Source organism: Clarias gariepinus, chromosome 15, assembly GCF_024256425.1.
Source record: "Clarias gariepinus isolate MV-2021 ecotype Netherlands chromosome 15, CGAR_prim_01v2, whole genome shotgun sequence".
NCBI lineage: Eukaryota > Metazoa > Chordata > Actinopteri > Siluriformes > Clariidae > Clarias > Clarias gariepinus.
Window position 1 is genome coordinate 7,422,890 of NC_071114.1, and position 24,432 is coordinate 7,447,321.

General features: G+C 38.0%; 1 protein-coding gene across 1 annotated transcript in view; it reads left to right on the forward strand.

Moving 5' to 3' along the window:
- Nucleotides 1-24,432, forward strand: part of cntnap5l (contactin associated protein family member 5 like) — a 135,748-nt gene that overhangs the window by 10,131 nt on the left and 101,185 nt on the right. The window contains exon 2 of the mRNA XM_053513006.1: nucleotides 22,564-22,674. Within this exon, the coding sequence (XP_053368981.1) occupies nucleotides 22,564-22,674 (111 nt within the window). The remainder of the gene's footprint in view (nucleotides 1-22,563; nucleotides 22,675-24,432) is intronic.

Here is a 24,432-nt window from a genome sequence, read left to right on the forward strand (position 1 = left end):
TACAAAGGTGAAAAGTATAAAAGACTCTTTGTATTTATACTCTTTGTATTAATTAGACAGAGTATCTTACAACTTGAAAAGACAAAATACTGTCGAAAGAAGAACAACTTAGCATAAACAAGGCATAAAATGCTCAACCTATTTCTTTGTATTAATAAGTTAGACGAAAGGTTTTGATGTACAGAAAGACAGACAGAAATGTATGTGGGCTTTAACCTGAAATAATAATATGACTGATTACATTAAGATGATCATCTTAGTTTTAGCTTTAACCTTTGAACTATTTCTAAAAACTATTTTTCCATCAATGACAAGAACTAACAGTACTAGTTATAGATAAATGAAAAAAATATTTAATTTATTCTCACTTGGAAATGTGTCATAAAAACATTTTAAGCTTGACAAAATGTTTTAAGGATTTTCATCATATTTTTGGTAACGTTTTTGGAGTACTGTCTAACAAGTAATGCCAATATTTTACTTTTATTTAAGCTTCTGTTAAATTTTAACTGTATTAAAGTGCTTGTGTTATAAACTGAGCACAGAAACAAATGGAGCAGAATGAATATTAAAACATTCTGTCTGCTCTTATGACCCAACTCCAACATAAGTTGCATAGACTAGGTGGGAAAAATGTTCATTTCATTCCTTTTAATAGGCTTTTGTAAGGCTACAGAAAATAATAATAATAATAATAATAATAACTAAAATAGATAAATAAATGCAATTATAAGGTCACCAAGCTTAAAAATGTATCAATTGAGTTAACAAATTCTGCATTTAACTTTTCTGCAAATGAAATATATATATAGTAAAGTCAATAAGTATTTGATCACCCTGTGATTTTGCAAGTTCTCTTACAATTTTAAACAATTTATTTGTGAATGACTATGTCAAATACGTTTTTGATGACTGTCAATGTCCCTCGGACTGGGGCCCCACTCTCTTCTCAATGATGCTAAGAATGGTGAAGAATCAGCCCAGAACTACACGGGAGGAGCTGATCAATGTCGTGAAGAGAGCTGGGCCCATCATTTCCAAGGCTACTATCAGTAATACACTAAGACGTCATGATTTAAAATCTTGCATCACACGGAAGATTCCCCTGCTTAAGTCAGCCCATGTCCAGGCCTGTCTGAAGTTTCACAGGGACCATCTGGATGATCCAGAGAAGTCATGGGAGAAAGTCCTGTGGTCAGATGAGACCAAAGTAGAATTTTTTGGTCTTAACTCTATTCGCCGTGTTTGGAGGAAGAAGAATGATGAGTATCATCCCAATAATACCATACCTACAGTGAAGCATGGGGCTGGAAGCATCATGCTCTGGGGGTGTTTTCTGCACAGGGGACAGGACGATTGACAGGATTATTGGGCAAAAACTTCCTTCCCTCAGTCAGAGCATTAAGGATGGGTCATTGCTGGGTCTTCCAACATGACAATGACCCAAAGCAAACAACCAGGAAAACCAAGGAGTGGCTCAGTAAGAAGCATATGGACTATTTAAAAGCAAAATACCAAGTCTGATTTTGAAGGTCAGAAATCTGGCTGCTAAGCAAGTGATCAAATACTTATTTGACACAGTAATTTACAAATAAGTTTGGGGGTGATCAAATACTTATTGACCTTATAGTGTAACAGTATGTGGTATTTTAATGTTGAGAAATTTTTAAAGTTTAATTGACCCTGTGCTTTTTTCCTTTTCTTTTTCCATTTGTGACCTGACGTAGATTAACATTACAACTTGTGCTGCTTGTTTGAAATGATGCACTGAAATAAATCATGGGCAAAAATGGGTTGCGTGAAATTAATACATAATATTATACCACAGCAGGGTTGAATTCTCAATTCAGGATGCAGGTAATAATTTAATATTTTTTAATAATAGCACAGCTCTGAGAGTAGTTACTGTAATATAATTGAAATGTGTATATTATGTTCTTGGCTTTAATACCTTATTATTCATGTACAGTAGTAACAGATCATTCAACAAAACATGTGTGGTGGTGAAATTTACACAAGGTGATAATGATAAGGTAAAAAACAGATACAAACAGATGTTTTTCTGCTTAACCAAAATGTATAATTATTGAAATATAAGTAGATAATTTGTATTTGTCTGGCACATTTGCTACAGAGAGTCTTTAGGACATCAGGGTTTCGGGAATCTCAGTAACATTTTAAATACATTTTGTCTCATAGACTTAAGAGAGTTAATACCTAGGGGCTGATTTGATTCGTACTGCAATACTGTTGATGTCACAATTTTATAAATATCTGAGTTAGTTTCTCATAGTTTTTTATTACAATTCTTAACAAACTTGGCAAAAATTTGCTCCACCCACACATGTGAATAGTTTATCGTGCACCACCTGTAGGATTATATAGGAACAGCAACATTTTACCGCCTCAAAAGCACACATTTATACATAATAAAAGATAAAAAAAAAAAAAAATAATAATAATAATAATAATATATATATATATATATATATATATATATATATATATATATATATATATATATATATATTGGAGTTTGGGTTTTATTTATGAATTTTGGTTCATTTCAGTGGCTAAGATTCTGAGGTTGTGAGTTCAAATCCCCTAACTGTCATGGGCCTATTATGGGGTCCATGGGTCAGGCCTTCATGATTGCTTCACTTCCTCAGTAACACACAAAAATGTATCAATTAATTAAATTAAATTAAAATATTAAATAAATGCACAATTCTGGTTCTGACATTAATATTCTGTCTGTTTTAGTAAAATTCTATTAAATTCATTCAGACACTTTTTTTTCTCTCCAAATGAAGCGAAATAATACTCTCATAATCCGGTTGAAATTAACATTCATTTAAAGCTGTGTGAAGCCATCAATCAAACGCAAAAGAAGAAGAGATAATAATTGTTCATAACAGTCATAACAGTTCCAAACAGATCAGCAATATAATACAATTTAATCTGCAGCAAAGTTACAAACCCACCGGAGGATTAAAGAGTGAGTGAGGACAGTGAGCAGTATTATCCAAAAACATGTGATTATTTGCAGTGGCTTTAAAATATTTGCAATAAGTTTAATTATGTTGCTTTTTTTATATTCATAAGAATATTCACAGGCCAGAAACTTGACTAAGAGAGAAACGTGAGAGGGAAACACAGAGAAAGATTCTCAATCACACATGTTGTATCACTATATATACTCTACTGTATCATCGATAACACTTCATATCTGGTATGTGTTTTTTTTTTCTTTTCCTTTTTTTCACTCTGTTTAAATGATGACTAACTAGAAGAAATATGGTCACATGCATCTGTTGTTACACTTTAAGACTGCAATGTTAAAATATGCAGAACCTAAGCCATGCAGGGTTTTTATGATAATGATTTCATTATTTGTCACTTGTACCTTATTGCACAACAAAATTTTTTTTTTTTTTCACATATCCCATTTGGTAAGCTGGGGTCAGCCAGCTTACAGCACCCATGGAGCAGAAAGGGTTAAGGGCTTTGCTTAAAGGGCTCAACAGTGGCAACTTAAAGGTGCTGGGGCTTGAACCCCTAACCTTCTGATCAGTAACCCAGTTCCTCATAATCTTAACCGATTGAACCACCATTGGCCTAAAGGCAACAGTCCCATCCCGGGAGTCGAACCCGGGCCACCTGGATAAAAAACAGGAATCCTGACCGCTAGACCATACGGGATAGACCATGGTGTTACACAAAGCGACAGGGCATGTGCAATGGATGCCATGTGTTCATGTTTGCGCAGAACACGACCAACGAGACCAAAGCAAATTATAATGTTTTGTAGACTTTCATTTAGATATGTAAATACATGTGTTTTGATTTTTTCCTCTGGGTTGGGTTCTGTGGATAACATCCTCTGTGCTCAATTAAAAATATCAAAATGTATCATCTCGTATCTTTTATTTTACGCCATCAAACGCATGAGACATTCGAGCTGCAAAAGTTTTCCATTCACGATAAGATGGCAGGTTTATTCATGCTCATTATTTGTCAGGGAAAAGTTGCGGCACTGAATATCTGCAATATTGTCCTGTTGTTTGGATGAATTCTTTGTGTCGTATCCATTCACTGTATTATTCTACGAGACAGTCGTTAGACACTCAAGCAGACGTGTTTTTGTTCCTTTCCTCCCGGGCTCAGGTACATGCTGTCATGCTTAATTAACTTCTAACTTAGAATGTTCTAGCAAATAGTGCAGCAAAGAATGCTTGCTATTTTGTGTGGATATATATATATTTCCAGCATAATGGCATAGACATAGCTGTATAGTCCTTTTTGTTATACTTATAATGGATCAGCTATGTCAATACTTTTTTCAAAGTTACATAGAGGTGTGAAATAGCAGAACTGAATGGATACATGTGTTTCATCAAAGGAAAGGCAAAGAAAACAGGACGTAGTACCTGAATACAGTCTACGAATGGCTCCAGTAGGATTTGCTTGAGGTCCATTGTTCCTTTGTATGCTTAAGCAAGCAGAAAGCTCAAGAGTGACACAAATTCGATTTATGCTGCCAATGGACTGAACAGGTGTTAAAGTCATTGCAAGCGATATCATCAAAATCTGTTCGCTTATGTCATTTAATAGTCAGTTCAGGTCCAGACTGAAAACTGATCTCACTTATACGTCAGGTTTATTATATGATAACTCAATTCAATGGAATATATATTTATCTATGTTTTTTAATTGTAGTTTTAACATTAATTAGCTTATGGCTAGACATACCAGCAGGGTTTCCCACACGTACGCACATAGAATAGTTTCAGACAGGCCACCCAAGTTGTTTTAATCTGTCTGAAACTACAGCTGCAATAAAAAAGAGTAAGAAGGGCATACTGATGGTCGCACATGCTCTGTGGAGTTACAGAGTTTCACACAGTGAACAAGCTCAAAAAGAAAAAAAACCTCAAAAAGTGGCACAAATTGACCAACAGCATGGGTCAATGACCGATTACAAAAAAAAAAAAAAAAAAAAAAAAAAAATATATATATATATATATATATATATATATATATATACATACTGTATATATAATAATTTGTTGTAAGTCCCCGCGGGAAACATTGGACATTTTCAGCAGATTAAAGAAAGAATTTATTAATATTAAAAAGAATTCAATAACATTTTTAACAAACACATATTGACCATTGTTTACTTTTAACAGTGATCGTGACATTCTGTCTTATGACCTTATTTCCGTCACTTTTCCTGACAACTTTTATTGTGGACTGTTGTGTATTGCTTGCACTTGGGCACTCCCCTTTTTTCACATTGCAAGTAAAATATGACTATAAAAAAAACAGGAATGAAAGCAGAATTGCTTGTAATTCTGGCAGCCAACTGGTGATTTTAAACCTTAAATTATTAAACAAAATGAAAGTTAAAATCTAATGATGTCACTACAAGGAATGCCAGAAACTGATATCTAATATTGCATCAATGCTTCTAAAGTGTCTTTATTTTAAATGAACTCACTTTTCCTCGTCTTACCACCTGCACTGGTATACAGTACACAAACCCACACATTTATTAGATGCAAATATAGATGCAAAATAATAAGCATTTCTTTGCACATGCAGTGGGTGAAAGTGTACGTTCAGTTCCTGGGTGTGTTCCAGCTGAATTACCAAGAGTAGTAATGCAGTTTCTTGTAATCTCGACTCTTGACATGTAAAGTAACATGAACCTTGCCTGAGTTTCCTGACATAAACACACCTGATGCTACAAGAATATGGCAGTGCACAATAAACATTCAATTAAGACTCAATTTGTTTTAATATGTAGCTTATGTGTGAAAAGCAGGAAAAGTTCAGCATTGCAATGTAATTATGTTCATTTATTATAATTATGTTCTCCAAGGTAATGCCATTATGACACAAAGTTCTTCCTAATGTGTTTAATCAAATGTATACAGTATATTATTTTTAGTGTTAGGTGTAACGCGTTACAAAGTTACAAAGCGTTAGAGTACTTGGATTACTTTATTGATATTACACTATCTCACCTATGCGGTTTGACCATGTGAGGACCGTTGCGCGAAAAGATGAAAACCTAATCACCGCGCCAAAACTCGCGTTGAATCATGATGTGCCACCGCGTGAAACTGCGTAGGTGAGTTAGGGGTATTAGTAATTAACAGATTATGGGCCAAACTTCGCTGAGTGATAATGGTAGAATAATTATAAAGGTCTTGACTAAAACAACATGCATGAGGAATCACAAAGGAGTTTTCATTTTCTGCAATGGAAAAGTACTCTGACTAGTTACTTTTATCAGAAAGTAATGCTGTAATGTAACTGATTACTTTTTAAAGAAAGTCATTTTCTAATGTAATTAGTTACTTAAAAAAGTAACGTCCCCCAACACTGATCATTTTAAATTGGAACTTAAGAAAATTGGCTTGGAACTTTCCACGATCATAGTAGAAGTACAATGGATTACACCAGAATTGTTTTAATGTCATCATAAGCGAAAGAAACTAAACCCAAACCCTTCAAAATAATGTGTGCATTAGCTTAATAACCTTTTGACCAGGCACTGTTTAAAATCTTTTTGCATTAAAGACACATTTAGGCAATGGTGACAAAAGGTCCTCCTTTACAGTGGTTATAATGAAGCAATATTATACTCACGGTCATGCTGTTGTACTGAATATCAGCACGGCTGTGATGCATTCCTAAGCACGAGGCTGAAAATATCACAGCATTGATATTTAGTACAACAGCACAACTTTGAGTGTGATATTACTTTTATGGTGTACAATCTTTTGTTCCATACACCAAGTAGTTCACTTGTTCAGGGGTTAGAGAGGGATCTGGGATTTAGCCTTGTGTTAGAAGGTAGTTAACTTTTGCATTAGACATGAACAAAACAACAAGAATGGTCCAGAAGCAATCCGGAAAGACTTAGAAGCAACTTCTAAGGAGACAAAGTGTTGTTTAAGATGACATAAAATATTAGATGTATTTTCTGCTGAAAGTGCGTCCATGACCGGTTTTGAATGTGGGTTTTTGCAGGCAGCTGCTCTTCCGTCTTTACAGTACTGAGAACCAGACCAACCTTACCTTTACCCGGGCTGACTACCGACAGTTAAAAATGATTTCTAAAATATCTGTGATCCAAGTAGAACATACAGTATAGTTAAACATCCCAGTGCCCCATATCACCACTCATTAAATGAATTCTCATTCAATTAGATTCCTCGTCTGAACTAACAATTGTATAATAAGGCATAAGAACATAGTATACATTTCTTCTCTTCGTGCTTCTACAATAAATACAAGCTTATAATAATATATTTATTTCTACACAAAATTGGCAGTGCATACCATTTACATGCATTCAGGCTTAGCAAATCACATATCAAGTGCCAATTAATTTATTAGCATAGCATAGCACAGCATTCGGTTCATCTAGGTAGAAAATATCCCAAACTGGGTTTTCATTACGTTAAAAATAGTTTAGTTACTATTCCAGCACTGCTTTGGATGTGTAGTAGCCCAGTCATCAGTTTTTAAAATCCTTACCATACTTCATCCACTCTTTAATAGAACAGATGGCAACCTTCCTTCTTCACTGTCTTTAACAGCTAATGCAAAGTGGGAAGCCAAGAAACGTTCACTTTTTTTTATCGACTATAATGAACAGTGGAATAATACAATCGCTGATGGACCTTGACCATGGAACGTGATGAGGGTAGAAAAAAGAAACTGTGTGGGCGATAAAGAACAGAGATCTTTGTTGTCCATGCAGGAGGGGTTAATGATTGTTAATGAGCATGTTTTTGTGGGAAGCATGTCGTTTTTCATGAGGGAGAATTCCATTTTTATTTCTACATAGCTTTTATTTCTTCCTCTGGAACGCCTTTATAGATCATACTCGAGTAACATAAACATGCATTTACTTTCGCAAAGACACATCAGATGTTTTGTATGTAAAGTTTGCATTCCAGTTTAAATGTGTTATTGATTGGAACTTGATGTACAGAGCTTTTTGTAAATCGCACAGCTTGAGCGGTAACGCATTCTGCATTTCTGAAATTGCTGCACTGAGTATCGAGCTCATGATCATCCAAAAAGCCACAGTTCAATCATGGACTGCTTAAATCATGTAGAGTCAAGCGTTGTCGTTGGTGCTAGAACAATGGGAGATAAAATTCCATCATGAAAGACACAGTTAGCATTGAAATCCATTATAATCTGGTTTTCTTGATATCCCAGGATTCGATTGGATCTCTCTAAATTCAAGGAAATAACATTCCACACATTTTGTTTTGTATTAATTAGTTTTTGCATGGATTAACCATAACACCATGAAAAGCATTAACACTAAAACAACCCATAGTTTAGGTTCCATTTGTGCCACCTTGTTAGCTCTGGCTTCTGGGAGCATGACTCCATGGAACCAGAATATTAGCTGTGGATCCTTTGGGTTCTGGGGTTGTGAGGTGGGACTTGTTGAGCTGACTCATTGTTTGTCCAGTGTATCCCCGTTGTGATCTGGCGAGTTTAAAGGCAAGTTCTTCAGCCTTGGCGCTTTGCCTCCTTGGTCCTGTATGGAGCAGGCTGTGGTGCACTGGGTTGTTCTGGTGCCTTCTCTTGTGGCCAACATTGACCTTTTTTTTGGCAATTTGTCCTGCATTGGCTTTTCTTTGGGATCGAACCAGACAGACTGTCTTTTAATACCAACAGTCATGGATGAGCCTTGGGTGGCCATGATACTGTCACCAGTTTACTAGTACATAATTAATAATCAGTGTTTTTCCGTTCACCTGTTGGTTGTGTTATGTTATGGCTGATCGATATAGACGTACTGTACCAGGCTACTGCATTATTTATCATAAATAATTTTAGTTTCTTTTTTTTTTTTTTTTTTTTAGTTGGTGAAACAGGATGGTGTCTAATATCACAGTTTCTCACCTGCACTTTCTTTAAAATAATTTAGCGCTGCTGTTTTGCGTCTATCCACCGCCTAAACAATTAACAAATTAATTGGACTTTCACATTAACACGTTTCTCACCAGGTTCATCCCCCCTGGTGATGAAACACTTTTCTGTCAGTGGGATTTATTTTAGGCATGAGTAATAATGATTTCATTAGCAGCATATACAGCATTTACCTGCAGCAGAGTGACTTAAAACAAAATATACCCATGCTGTTTCAAGACGTCTGGGTCTGTGGGTGCATTCACGTACGACGTGTTTAGTCTGTGATGTGTTTTCTGTTTGGTGCCGTTCTATTACCCAGGTGAAAATACAGAACGTGTGCTCAGTTGCAGACAGACGTAACCAGTCGGAGGCCATCTACGGAGTTCCAATCAAAGTGTAGTGCGGTGCAATTACAGTGAGAAAGCAGATTGATCCTGGATTGATGTGACTTGAACAAAGTAAACCAAACATGCCATGTATTTTGGAATGCAGGCGACATTTTTCCTTCGGATGCAAGCTGATAAAACCAGCAAAAGGAAATGGCCGCGATGCTGCAGCGGAAATTCCGGGCATTCTGGAGATTTTGACAGACAAACAATAAAAGAAAACAGATAGTAGCTATTTCTGGCTACGTCTATAATTATCTAGTTATTTATTGAGTACAACTCTGTGTGTCCATGACCAGATGATTTTTATGAAAAAGCTTTGATTATTTTTTTACTCAGTGTCTCTAACTCCGTCAGACCGTCTGTAACACTCGGCGATGTAATTAAAGCACACAAACGTAATAAACCAGAAATGTAATAAAAATCTGCAGCTTTTAATGTATTAATCCCTGAAACGTAATACATTTCTTACAAATGTCATTATTTAAATTAAAATGTAATCCCTTTGTGTCATAGTCACATAAAAAAAAAGCTGCATATATTTTTTTATTTATGGTTTATTATGTATATGGGCTGTTATTACATTACTGGGTGTTACCCTGTCAATCAATGTTTACCCATCACATCAAATCAGATATTATCTTATTATTTATTGTGATTTGTATTATGCATATTTCCGATTTTCTGGTTCAAAAATCTTTGCGTACGAGAAGAGCCTATGCAGGTTACACAAGGGCCCACCTTCTTCTCGTCTCAAAGTCAATGAGATGACAATGTTTGCGACTTCAGTGAGAGAATGAACTGGAAGGGTGCCCACACACATACACACACACACACGCACGACCAGTAAGTGAACACAAAATGAATGAACTGCAGGAACATCAATCACATCAGTTTTTGCTTTTACGCCTCCCCAAGTTTGATGTCAGCAATAACAGTAAGGTTAAGTTGAGGTGACCATGCTGTGTCCGCGTGACTGTGTGTCAATAGTTAATGGTTCTCGTGGCTGACAGTTCAGAACCGGATTTTGCTTAGTGCCCCGGGGCAGTCAGGACCGGCTCTGTGTATGGAGAAGGCCCCAAAAAAAATTTATACTATTTTTGGCAGCATGGTGGCTTAGTGGATGGCCGAGTTGCCCCGCACCTCCAGAGTCTGGGTTCGATTCTCAGCCAGGTTCAATTCGCTGCTGTGTGCATAGAGATTACAGTTATATGTTCCATCATAACTGGAGTGCTTTAGAACAAATTTACTGTATGATTAAAACATTCTCAATTCTGCTGAAAGGTCAGGATGGAAAGGTATTAAACAACTGTTTTTTGCCAAAATCAAAGATTTGATACATTTTACCTAAATATAGCGTACCTAAATAGAGCCTATCCCAATAGACTTAGGGTATGAGGCAGGGTACAACTGTCAATCCATCACAGGGTGCACACACACTTACATGCTCATTCACGCACTACAGCCAATTTGGGAATCCTGATTAACCTAATCTGCATGTCTTTGGACTGTGGGTGGAAACCAGAGTACAGGGAGAACATGCAAACTCCATGGACACAGACCCTGAGGTGGGAATCGAACCCGGACCCTGGAGGTGCAAAGAGACAATGCTAACATCTAAGCTGCCGTGATGCCCAAACAAAACCAGAGAGATCAAATTTCACTTACATTCAGACTCAGTAATTGGACTTATACAGTAGGTACTAGATGCACCCCAATAATAGCACAGAGCTAAATCATGTTATAAAATAATTAGAAACTGGTACAACATAAAAAGAAACTAAACAGAAGTTAAATTTGTTACTTCCTTTTCTGACTTTCCAATAAAGTTATAATAATAATAATAATTATAATAATAATAATAATAAATTTGCACCCAATTGCTTTACTGTCACACATTTCTTTGAATTCAGATGACTAGCAGGTAATATTTAATTTATGATTTTTGTATATTAGAGCAAGTATGACTAACTGCCCATGGTCCCCACCACTGCTGAGGTCATAGTCATGATCACATCAAAAGAAAGCAGTAAAATAACATTACTGCATAGGCTACAATGTACCTTTAGCCATCTTCTTCAATTTTTATATTTATAATTCACTTTCCTTGATCCATTTACTCTTTTGTATAATATTTCTAAAGATGCAGAAAATAAAAAGAAAGAAAAAACAGTCAGACTCACTGAAATGTAACAATAAATACCAACTTTGTCATCAGCCATAAAGTGTAATGCAGTCTTATTTGTCATAACTTTATAATAAAATCGCCACAACTGACTTTCCTTCTTCCGACAATAAACAGATACTTGTACAGTATGCTATATTTTTTTTTAAAAAGGAGCGATAAATGGACAAATAAACTGCACAGAAGGTGGGGGAAGGAGGGGACAGGGGGTCCAACACTGATGAGGCTCGACCCAAGACTCACAAGTGAAGATCAAAAGAGGCAGGCAGGGAGTTTTACCACCCATGCTTTAATGCAGTTAACTTAAATCTAAACAGAAAGATTGCGGTAGATTTAATTTAAACTTAATTTTATTTTCATACAGATATTAGTGATTCTTGTAGGTTTGAGCAACATCACATGAGCTAGCATGCAGTTGTACTGAATATCAGCACTCCCTCTTTTTACAAACACCAATTGTTATCAATAGATTATGCTTTGTGGTAGCACAGTGGCTTTGAGGTTAGCACTTGCACCACCAGGATCCAGGTTCGGTTCCCACCTCGAGGTCTGTGTGCATGGGGTTGGTGCTTGGTGGGTTTCCTGCAGGTACTCTGGCTTCCTTTCACAGTCCAAAGACATGCAAAGTAATTGGCTTTCCCAAACAGCCTATAGTGTGTGAATGAGTGTGTGTGCTCTGTGATGGATCGGCCCTCTGTGCAGAGTGTAGTACCCCGTCTCCTGCAGGGTAGTCTCATGGGAAAGGCTCCAGGTCCAGTCAAAAAGGTGTCGAAGATAATCTATTGAGGTGGTGGACAGTCCTGAAGACAGTCTTCCTATTGCAGGTGGCATGGTGGCTTAGCAGTTAGCACTGTCGCCTTGCTCCAGGGTGCAGGTTTGACTCCAGGCCAGCAGTTTGCATGTTCTGCCGTGCTTGGTGGCTTTTCTCAGGGTCCTCCAGGTTTCCTCCTACAGTCCAAAGACATGCAGATTAGGCTAATTAGCGTTCCCCAAATTGACTGTAGTGTGTGAATGAGTGTGTGAGTGTGTGTATATGTGTGTGTGTGCCCTGTGATGGATTGGCACCTTTCCAGGGTATATTGGTATTGATAGCTTTAACAAATCCCAATGTCACAGCCTCGCTTGTCCAAATGTACATTTGACTTAGATAATAACCACAACTAAAAGACCTGTTTAATTTCTAACAGCACAATGCACAAAAGCGCTATTGATTGACGAGCCGATTGGTGGAAATCGGTATCACACCCTGAGTTGTCATTAATCTTCCTAATCACAGCGATCATGGCAGCCCATCACTTGATTAAACGATCGTAAGAGGTACAAAAGGCTCAGAGCTGTCTGACTGAAAGAAGTGCCGTGTACATTGATTTGAGGGAACTGTGTGAGGTTCATCCTTTTTAGCTGTCTGATCTATGCCACCTCACCACCTTTCCCATGCTCTTTATGCTCTTCTCTACTTCTCCATTTTTGTCTCAAATTATTTACACCCTTCCACAGTCTATCCATCATCTATTTTTAGCTTCATCTCATACCTGTCCCTCCCTCCCCCTGTTTTTTGTGCTATCCTTTGAGTCAATTGGTGGCAGCCGTTGACCTCTTGTCTGTGAGATAGGCCATTGGCCATGTAAAGGAGTGAGGCAATAATAGCTGACCTTTAGAGTAATGATGGTGGCCAGAGCAAAGGGCGCTCCTTCAGCAATTAGAGACTCTGATTCACTCTAGTCATAAGGTATCATTTTTAAAAATTAAATAAATAAATGAAACTTTACAGACTTCTTTTATTAACAAGAAAGCTTAATGTAGACTTAGGAACTCACCATGGGTGCCATTAGATCCAGAGATCAGCCGCCACGTTGTGTGACATCAGTGCAGGAAGATGGGACTGGGAGCTTAATCCAGATTTTTTTTAATGAGATGCCAACCAGTTTGTCAAATTAGTTTATGTATTGCAATTCTTTTGTGTGGCAATTCTCACCCACTCACTCATCGTCTACTGTATACTGCTTTATCCTGTATTCAGGGTCGTGGAGGGTCTGGAGCCTACTGTATTCCAGGAGACTTAGGGCATGAGGCCAGGGTGGACAGGGTGCCAATCCATCGCAGAGCACACACACTCATACACTCATTCACACACTACGGGCAACAGGTAACACCAATTAGCCAAAACTGCATGTCCCAGAGGAAACCCACCATGCACGGTAAGAACATGCAAAACCATGCGCACAGACAAGAATCAATCCTGGCCGGGAACCGAACTCAGAACCTGAAGGTGCGAGGCGACAGTGCTAACTGTGGCAATTCATGAATTGCAAAATTAATTTATATATTTATATATATTATATATTTTAATATATCTATAAATATCGGTATCTATATCTATATATCTATATCTATATAAAATATATTTTAAATATAAATATATTTGAATATATCTATCTGTCTATCTATCCTTGCATATCACACAGTACTGTGTATTGTTGTGCACGTGACGAATGAAATATGAATTTGAATTTGTACGCATTTGAGGTGGTAAAATCTTGCAGTTCCTCTCTAATCCTCCAGGTGGCAGGCAGCACAGCATCGAGAACCAAATTGTTTGCAAAGTTTGTTAAGAATCTAAAAATTTGAATCTGGATGTTTATAAGTTTGTGATATTTACAGAATCACAATACCAATTGAATCAGCAGCTAGGTATCGTGATAACATCGTATCAGCCGGTCCCTGGTGATTACTGTGCGAAGTGATGCAGATAAATAAAAATAAAAACATAAAAAACACGAAAGGAAAAACTGATGGATATCTTTCCTATCATTTTGAGGCATACATCTCAGAACGAGATGATATTAGCTCTGACGAATGAAATGCGAATGACTAAACCACACTGGTAATACAGACCTGGAAGAATCGATAAAAATATTTGCTAACTTTTTTTTAATAAATTGAATTTGGAGCTGGCAAAGGACCGGCAGCCAAATTCTAAGCAGCAGAGAGTTATGTGTGTGTGTGTGTGTGTGTGTGTGTGTGTGTGTGTGTGTCTTAGAGGACAAAGAAAAATAAATACCCTAAAATGCGTAGAAAAAAATAAAAATAAAGCACCTGTGCATGTTGTTCCGCTGATTCCTGTTTCCTGAGAGAGTGTCACGGGAGCATATGAGCACTCAACTCGACAGAAACGGGTCCATGTGTCCCAGACTCGCAGTTTTCACAAGGTCAAGTTCATTCTTGCGTGTGTGTGTGTGTGTATGCATGTGCTTATGTGTGTGGGTTGGTGGTTTGTCTCTTTAAAGCAGCCTTTTTCGGAGTGGGCACTCCGTGTATATACTGTACATATATATATATATTTCTTCATAGTAAATTAAATTACATGTTTTGGATTGAATTCAAAATTACAATTTTTAAATTTCAAAATATATCTTTATATAACAACCTCAACAACCTCATTTCCCCTCTCGTCCATTTCAACCACTCAGCTTTCTTTATCACCAGTATACTAATCCCCAGCCTGATCATCCGTCATCATCTGCACCTGTTTCTCACTTCTTTTTCTTTCATGCTTGAATGATTCATAGGTCACTGTGTGGCTTAGCGAACAGAACAAAATAAAAACTTGCCAAAAATGAGAGGCAGGAGGGTCCCCAGAGTGGTGCAGGGAATCCTGGGTAATGCTGTAGACTGTCACAGCCAGGGGCCTACGGAGAACTAATGGGCTCTTAGAGGGTGGGGATGGAAGCTTTAGCACGCTCCCATTGATTGTGGTTCTAAGCTAAACCTGGGGGTCTGTAAGCTCACACGAGGTGAAGTAGTGTGTTACGCTGCTCCCAACGGTACGTGAGCAAGCAGTTCGAAAAGACGCTAATTGGCTATGGCTAAATTAGGGAGGACAATCAGGGAAAATAAATAAATGAAAAGAGAGGCAGGAAGCCTGGAAAACTATTCCTTACGTTCACCTGAAAAGCACAAGAACATCTGGCTCTTTGGAAAGAAAATATATTGAAATGAGGGGGCTCAAGACTTTTGCACAGTACTGTACAGTATATGTAGCTCTGGGGTTTGTAATGGACCACTTGGCTCACAGTTCCTGTCGTTGTTTCTCACTTCTAGCATAAATCTTGCCCAGAAGACTTTTTATTTTTATGCCCATAATTGTAGTAATTTAATGTGATTAAAAGAATATGAATGTTTTTATCCACTTTAAGATTGGAAGATTGGACAATTATTAAGTCAACCAATCATGTGATAACAGTGTAGGGCACAAAACTAATGTCCCCTGTGATTTATTGGCACCCTGTCCAGGGTTCACACTGCCCAGTGCCACGGGTCCCCTGAGACTTCCTGCGTCCTTGTACAGGATAGGTGAATAGAGAAAGAGTGAGAGAGAGTGAGTATTACCCACATTGAACTTAAAAATGGTGGAAAAAGTGGTCTTGTTGTTGGTCTTTACTGCTGATCTACTGGGATTCTTAACCCTGACAGTTTCTACAGCTTACAACGAAAAGGGGAAATAGAAGAATTGTGGAAAAACCAAACCCACATGTAGTTCTGCATGCAGAAACACCTTATTCATCAGAGAGGTCAAAGAACCACGGAAAGACTGGTTTATTATTATACTACACATACAGGACGGCTACAGTAACTTCCATAACCAGTCTTTACCTCTGTGGTGGACAGAAAAGCATTTTAGAATGCACAACACATTAAACCATACAATGCTGTGAAAAAGTATTTGCCCTCTTCCTGATTTTTTTACTTCTTCCAGAGTAAATACAAAATGCAGTTTTTAAATGATGAATTCATTTATAAAAAAAAAAAAAAAAAAAAATCCAAACCTGCGTGCCCCTATGTGAAAAAGTGATTGCCCCTAAACCTTATAACTGGTTGAGCTACAGTAATTGTACCCATGGTGGCAACAACTGCAGTCAAGCGTTTGCGATAACTGGCAATGAGTCTCTTACATCTCTGTGGAGGAATTTTAGCCCACTGTTCTTTGCAGAACTGTTTTAATTCAGCCACACTGGAGAGGGTTTTCAAGCATGAACATCCTGATTAAGGTCATGCCACGGTATCTCAATCGGATTTAATTCCCAACTTTGACTGGGCCACTTCCAAAACCTTTTTTTTTTTTTTTTTTTTTTTGAGGCATGGCTTAAGAGGTGGACTTGCTGGTGTATTTCAGGTGATTTGTCTCATGCTTAAGTTCATGGTCACGGACTGATAGCCAGACATTCTCCTTCAGGATTTTCTGGTAGAGAGTAGAATTCATGCTTCCATCAATAAATGGTAATTTGGTCAGGCCCAGAAGCTGCAAAGCAGCTCAGACCATCATGCTACCATCACCATGTTTGACTGTTGCTATGATGTTCTTTTTAATGAAATACAGATGCAACTGGACGCACAAAACGTTCAACTGTTGTCTCTTTAGTCCACAGAATATTTGCCCAAAAGTCTTGAGGATAATCAGGATGTTTTTCGGCAAAAGTGAGATGAGAGTTTGTGTTCTTTTTGGTCATTAGTGGCTTTCACCTTGAACCTCTCCCATGGATGTCCATTTTTACCCCCAGTCTTTTTCTTTTTGTAGAATCATAAACATTGACCTTAACTTACAGTAGGCAAGTGAGGCCTGCAGTCTTTGGATGTCGTTCCGGGTTCTTTTATGAGTTCCCGGATCAGTCCTTGATGTGCTCTTGAAGTTATTTTGGTAGGCTGGCCACTCCTAAGAAGGTTCAACATTGGTCCAAGTTTTCTCCATTTGTGGATAATGCCTCTCACTATGGTTTGCTGGAGTCCCAAAGCCTTAGAAATGTCTTTTGTAACCCTTTCCAGAGTGGTATGTCTTTTTATACTGTATGTGGTCCATCCTATTTCAGGAAGCAAATAACAATTAAACGTCTAACAATTAAAGTCTTGAATGTTTAACTGCAAATTTACTTTAAACAACCTGTTTCTAGGGCTTTTAGCTCTTCTGAAATCACCCCCTTATACTGTTGAGTTTTCACTTTTTGTCTCAGGCATGACAAAACATTTCTGTACCTGTAAATTATTTTGCTGGTGTAGTAAGGGAGCAAAGATAGCCTGTTAGTATTTAGTCTGCTGTGTTTTCAAAAGCGAAATTGCAATGTGTTGTCTGGTGGGCACTTATCATACATCTTAAAGAAAAGCTGTGGACCAGGTAACGACTGTCCTGGGTCAAATTTGGCCCCGGGGTCAGACTGTCATGTCTTCTGGCTGTGTGCGTACTTTTTAAATTGTGCAACTAAAATGTCTGTTTGTGTCCAGCTTTGTCTTTTAAGTAAAGTGACAGTAAGCATTTATGACATCCAAAACCACAGAGAGAGAGAGAGAGAGAGAGAGAGAGAGGACAACGGGGCAGGGGATATTTAGTGCTTGTTTCAGCACTGTAATTGTTTATCAGGTAAAGCCAGTCTAAACATGGAAAATATTTTCACTGAACCCCAGACGTTGGTATAAATGCCTAGTCTGAAATAGCAGGAACAAGAGAGAACATTAGATTGCTCCCTGGACACAGCTAATGGCTCCCCAACCTGCTGTTTTTTTTTTTTTTTTTTTGTTTTTTTTTTTCCGTTCTGAGCTTTTTCTTTTACTTTCAGGTTAAATATGAACAGTCTGCAAAAACAAGCTTCATTAGAGAACCATGCAAGCTAAAATGAAATGCTGAGGGAAAACAAAACAACATTGCTTGCACAAGGACATCGCTTTCCTTACGCCAGCTCATGGAATATTACACACAGCGCATTTCACAATGAACAGCACTAATGGCCGTTATTTGTGCCTGTCGGAATATATCGCAGGAATCAAGTGGTTAGGTAAAGCAGGACTTCGAATTACAGTACATTATTGATCAGATGTGCATTATCTATCTATCTATCTATCTATCTATCTATCTATCTATCTATCTATCTATCTATCTATCTATTTTTTTATTATTAAATGTATGATAAAAAAATAGTTGTTCATGTAATAACCTTAGCAGGGACCTCATTTCCCCTCTTGTCTATTCCAACCACTCAGCATTCAGCATCACCAGTATACTAATTACCGGCCTGATCATCTGCCATCATTTGCATCTATTATGCACCTTATTCTCACTGGTTCATGCCTAATGTTAGATTTTATTATTTTTTTTAAGCTTAAAAGATTCATACTGTATATCACTGAGTGGTTTAACAAACAAAAAACCTTTCTCGGAAACTGTTCAGGTACAGGAACCAAAAAACAAATTCTCAACACTACATAATTTTTTACAAAAAATTGTCTTTTTGGAGGCAAATTATGAAAAAATGAGGGATAAATATATATATTTTTTTATCATACAGCAAAATGCATCAGTATAGTTAACATAAGTTTAATTTACAATGCTAAGAGGATTACAGATTGGTCGCTGGTTTATGGATGATCTTATGACTAGATAGATAGATAAATTGTTTGATTGATTTACACAGTATTTACTGCTCTAGTGAATGCCTAGTGATTCCAGTAGAGAGTTTTAATGACAGTAAAACACTTAGACACCCATGTGTTAAAATTAATTTAAGAATATATATATATATATATATATATATATATATATATATATATATATATATTTTAATATATATTAAAATCCTGTGTGTGGTGTGTGTGTGTGTGTTTATATATATATATATATATATATATATATATATATATATATATATATATATATATATATTGCAGCATTTTACTGTAGTTGCTAAGAACCTAAGACGGGAACAATACGTTTATATGGGTGTTCAATCTTTTACAAATGCATATAAATAAAATATGTACTAATTAAAATAAATACTGTGTTTATAATGTTTTCTAACATTATAAGAGATTAGATATCCTAACAAGTAGACCAGCTTGTTTCAGTGTCCTCCCTCGCCGATCACTGCCAATTCAATTCACAAAAGTCTGTAATTAGCTGATTAGGTAAATCAGTTGTGCTGAGAGCAGAGAAACTACTTGAATGTGCAGGGCAGCTGGTCCTTTAGGACCAGGGTTGAGACCCAGTAAAGCAGACTACAAGAACCTTGGCAGAATTTTACATTGTTGCCCAGATCATTAATTTTGTGGATTTTTTTTTACTGATTCCACTACTCCAAACATATCCTGTGAGTTTAAATGAAAGAAATTTCGATCCATCCAAATGCCATCTGGCACATTGAGCCGCAGATACTCCAGTTACTTAAGGGGTTGAGTTGCCAGCTTGATGCCCGAATGTCATTCACACACTATAGGCAACTTGGAAATGGCAATTAGTCTAACCTGCATGTCTTTAGACTGTGTGAGGAAACCGGAGTACCCAAAGGAAACCCACCAGGCATGGGGAGGACATGCATTTAGACCCCGAGGCGGGAATTAAATTCTCAACCCTGGAGGTGCAAGGCTAACCACTACGCCACTGTGCTGCCAGATCGATAGACGATAAGCTGAGCGCATTCATGTGAATGAATAGTTTGATTTTTTCAGAGTGCCTTTTTTAATCCCAAGGTGCTACTCATGTAAGTAATGTACTATTAATTACATGATTGGGGACCTACTGTATGAGACACAGTGTTAATACACTGCAACAGGCTTAGCTTGAACAGTGCCTGCACAGTGGCCTGGACACCCGGGACAAGCACTTTTTTGTTTCTGGGTATTAAATATTGAATTCATAGTGGCCTTGCAGACAACCAGAATAATTCATTGTATTTTATTTGAAAAAAAAAAAAAAGGTTTCATTTGTTAGGTTTCATCCATGAATTAACGTGCTTCATGATGAAATGACAACTTTGTTATTCTACAGATGCTGTAAATATAGCACAGGCTTCCTTGTTACCTACAAACCTGACACATATCAGCTACCATCTGGCTGATGATACAATGGTTTGTACTATGCAGATTAATTAGCATGAATGGATAAAAGAAGCAGAATGTATGATGAAATCAGCCAGGGAAAGGGAAAAAAAACAATACAACAGTTAAATTAAAATAGCTGTTAACATGAATAGCATAAAGTGCTATTCTCAGAAAGAGAAAAAAGGATATTCATCTCTTCAGTCCACAGAATTTGACCTTTTTTCACAGGATATTAGCAGGATAATGTACATATTCCTTCTAAAACCGACTTTACATTACAAAAATGGTACCAGGTGGTATCAAAAAGTTTTGAGACTTTAGTTCTGTAACACCCCAGCAGTCGGCAGCACAAGATGGCACGCACAGTCACAGGGAGCACCGACCTTCATAAGTCAGTGTGCCAAAAGACTTCATCCTGTGTACATCCAGAGCTGTGCAACTGGTGCGATTCTGACCCTGTGCATTACCACGTATTCTACAGTATTTCATCATGGACAGCAATGTACAACAAGAGCGAATGTGAAATTATACGTGAAATTTGCCTCAGAGACGATCGACATGATTTGACAAGTTTTTAAGGCGATGCTGTGACGAGTCGTTTAAAGTGTTTTGAGTGGCACGGACACTTTAAGAGCAGAAGAACATCACTGAAGACGGCGAGCGATCAGAAAGACCTTTAACGAGCTCAACTCCCCAAAATGTCGAAAAACCATTCGGAACTTGCGCATGATGATCATCGGAAACCAATCCACAACATTGCTGCCATTATTGACGTATCATATGGAACAGTCCAGACAATCCTCATGTTTGACTTGAACATGTGCCGTGTTGCTGCCAAGTGCGTCCCCAGGCTGCTGACCCAAGAATAGAAGGAAGATTGCATTGAAGTCTGTCAAAAACTCCGTCAGCGTGCCATGGATGACATGTCTTTTATGTCGAGGATCATTACCAGTGACGAAACTTGGGTGTATGGGTCAACCCCAAGAAGAAGCAAGTGGAAGAGCCCATCATCTTCACGACCAGAAAAGGCGAGGCAGGTCCGCAGCTTGACCAAGTGCATGCTTATCGTCTTTTCCGACCTTCGTGGCATTGTGGATCCAGAATTTGTCCTTGGGTGCCAGAGCATCAATAGCGAATTCTACTGCCAGGTTTTTTAAGCTTTTAATGGATGTAACCGGGTCTGTAGTGTGGTCAAATCTCAAAACTTTTTAATACCCCCTCGTAGTAGCTAGTTTGTTAGAGATGTTCTTGTTCTTAAAAGCTAATAGTACATTATTATTATTATTATTATTACATTAAATAAAATGGAACAGCATATCCCTGTGAAAAAAAAAACACAAAATACTTTTAACTTTAGTAGGAAAGAACAATCTAACCACTGTTTATTTGTCCACATTTCCTGCTGCTTGTGATACATTATCCAAATTACAGAAAGAAAGTACTAAAACAATGAAGGTACCGCAGTAGTGCATACAACACCCCGAGACCATGAATGTCAAAAATAATTAAATAATTGTGCAGTAAATGTCAGGAAGCTATTTTATCAGAAATTCCGTCATTTCGTCTCTGTTCCTCTTTCGTTCTCGGTATTTTATCCGCACACTCAAAGCTGATTTTTGTCACCGCCATCGATTGCCTCCATAAAGGTCAGCAGTGCTGTTGTCCTTATTATATGAAAGCGCAGGCGACGTGTGAGAGGGTTATTTAACGCACATTTATCTTAATACAGAGAACTGCTTTCTCCCTTTTCTGTGTAAGATCCTGATCTTTTGCCTCTGGATGAATGTATTTCTTAGTAATATGAAATGGACTTTACTGTATGAAGCATAAATACAGTATGAATACTAAATTATGAGGACTGAGACTTTTTGAGTATTATGTTTTTTTATTAAGGAATTATTATTTACGTATTACTATGATTATTATTATTATTACCATTGTTATTATTATTGTGATTTGTGGGTTGTTTCTTATTGGATCTTTTATGGATCTTAGATCTGGATGGTCTGTTATTGTATGTGGAAAAAAATACCTGGGGATGGTTCTGTTTAAAGAGATTTGAGTTTTATTATATATATTTTATATTTGGATGCATGTACGTTTTTTTACATTTTTAGCTGTCCAAACTCACTTATATATGCCTGTCTATCTGTCTGTCTCTCTGTCTCTTTTATTTAGATTACTGTGAAGATCCCCTGCTGGCATTGCTCCCCTCAGCCTCCTTTCAGAGTTCATCAAAGTCTTCTGACAAACACTCGCCACACTTTGCAAAACTCCACACCAGAGACGGTACTTCTTTAAATGATTTTATTTGAGTAGTTAGCTAGCTGCAGTTCCCAAAAGCTATTACACAGGGCCTTTTGGAGTTGTTTGATCTTACTCAGGGCTTATTTTCACTGCTTATTGGCGCAGCCGATGAGTCCTGAAAGATAGGGCTAGTGAGAAGGCGTTATTGTCCAGAATATCTCTACTCAAACTTGTTGAATACTGCATGCTCGGTGAACTGAATCCTGTCTTACTGGCTCCTGCCTTATTAAGGGGGGGGGGGGGGGACTGTTTACACGATCCAGTGTCTTCTAGTGTCAGTCCCAAGTGTGGATAAATGTAGAGGGTTGTGTCAGGAAGGGCATCCGAAGTAAAACATTTGCCAAATTAGTGATGCGAAACACAAATATCACTTCCATACCGGATCGGTCGCGGCCACCGGTGCTGTTAACCTACAGGGTGCGCGTGGAAATTTGGCTACTATTGGTCGAAAAAGGAGAGGAGAAAGGCGTGTTCGAAAGGAGAGAGAGAATAGAAAAGGCAAGAGTTTGGGAGCGATCGTAGGGAATTTAAATGTTGGGACCATGACAGGGAAGGCAAAAGAGTTGGTTGATATGAAGCAGAGAAGGACGGTGGATATACTGTGTGTCCAGGAGACCAGGTGGAAAGGTAGCAAGGCTACAAGCTTAGGATCAGGGATCAAATTGTTTTACCATGGTGTGGTTAGGAAAAGAAATGGAGTAGGAGTTATCCTCAAAGATGTGTTTGTTAGGAATGTTCTAGAGGTGAAGAGAGTATCAGATAGGTTGATGAGTCTGAAGCTGTAAATTGAAGGGGTGATGTTTAATGTTGTTAGTGGTTATGCCCCACAGGTGGGATGTGATTTGGAAGAGTAGGAGAAATTCTGGGGTGAGTTAGATGAAGTGATGCAGAGCATTACCAGAGGTGGGAGAGTGGTGTTTGGTGCAGACGTCAATGGACATGTTGGGAAAGGGAACAGAGGTGATGAGAATGTGATGGGCAGGTTTGGTCTTCAAGACAGAAATGTAGAAGGACAGATGGTGGTGGACTTTGCAAAGAGGATGGGAATGGCAGTAGTGACTGCAAAGTGTTGGTAGGGAAGAGTGTAGCCAGACCACACATGATGGTGGTGTGTAAAATAACCCTGGTGGCGAGGGAGGTAAAAAGGACAAAAGCAGAGCAGAGGGAAAAGTAGTGGAAGTTGAAAAAGAAAGAATGTTGTGTAGTCTTCAGGCAGGAGTTCAGAGGAAGAGGTTAGCTAAGAGGAAGTGGGACACTGAGAGGACTGAAGAGAGTAGACAGGAATACAGGGAGATGCAGCGTAAGGTAAAGGTAGAGGTGACAAATGCAAAACAAACAGCATATGAGGACTCGAATGCTAGATTGGATAGTAAGACATAGATAGAGGTGGATCTGTACAGGTTGGCGAGGCAGAGAGATAGAGATGGGAAGGATGTGCTGCACTTTAGTGTGATTGAAGATGAAGGTGGAAATGCACTGACAGATGCCAGGAGGGTAATGGAAAGATAGTAGGAGTACTTTAAAGAGTTGATAAATGAGGAAAATGAAAGAGAACAACTAAAGAGGTGACTGTTGTGAAGCAGGAAGTGAGAAGGGCGTTGAAGAGAATGTGGAAAGGCTGAAGTGTGGAAAGGCTGTTGGTCCTGATGAGGTATGAAAGTGCTTAGCAGAGGTGGCAGTAGAGTTTTTGACTAGTTTGTTTAACAAGATCTTGGAGAGTGAGGGGAATCCAAAAGAATG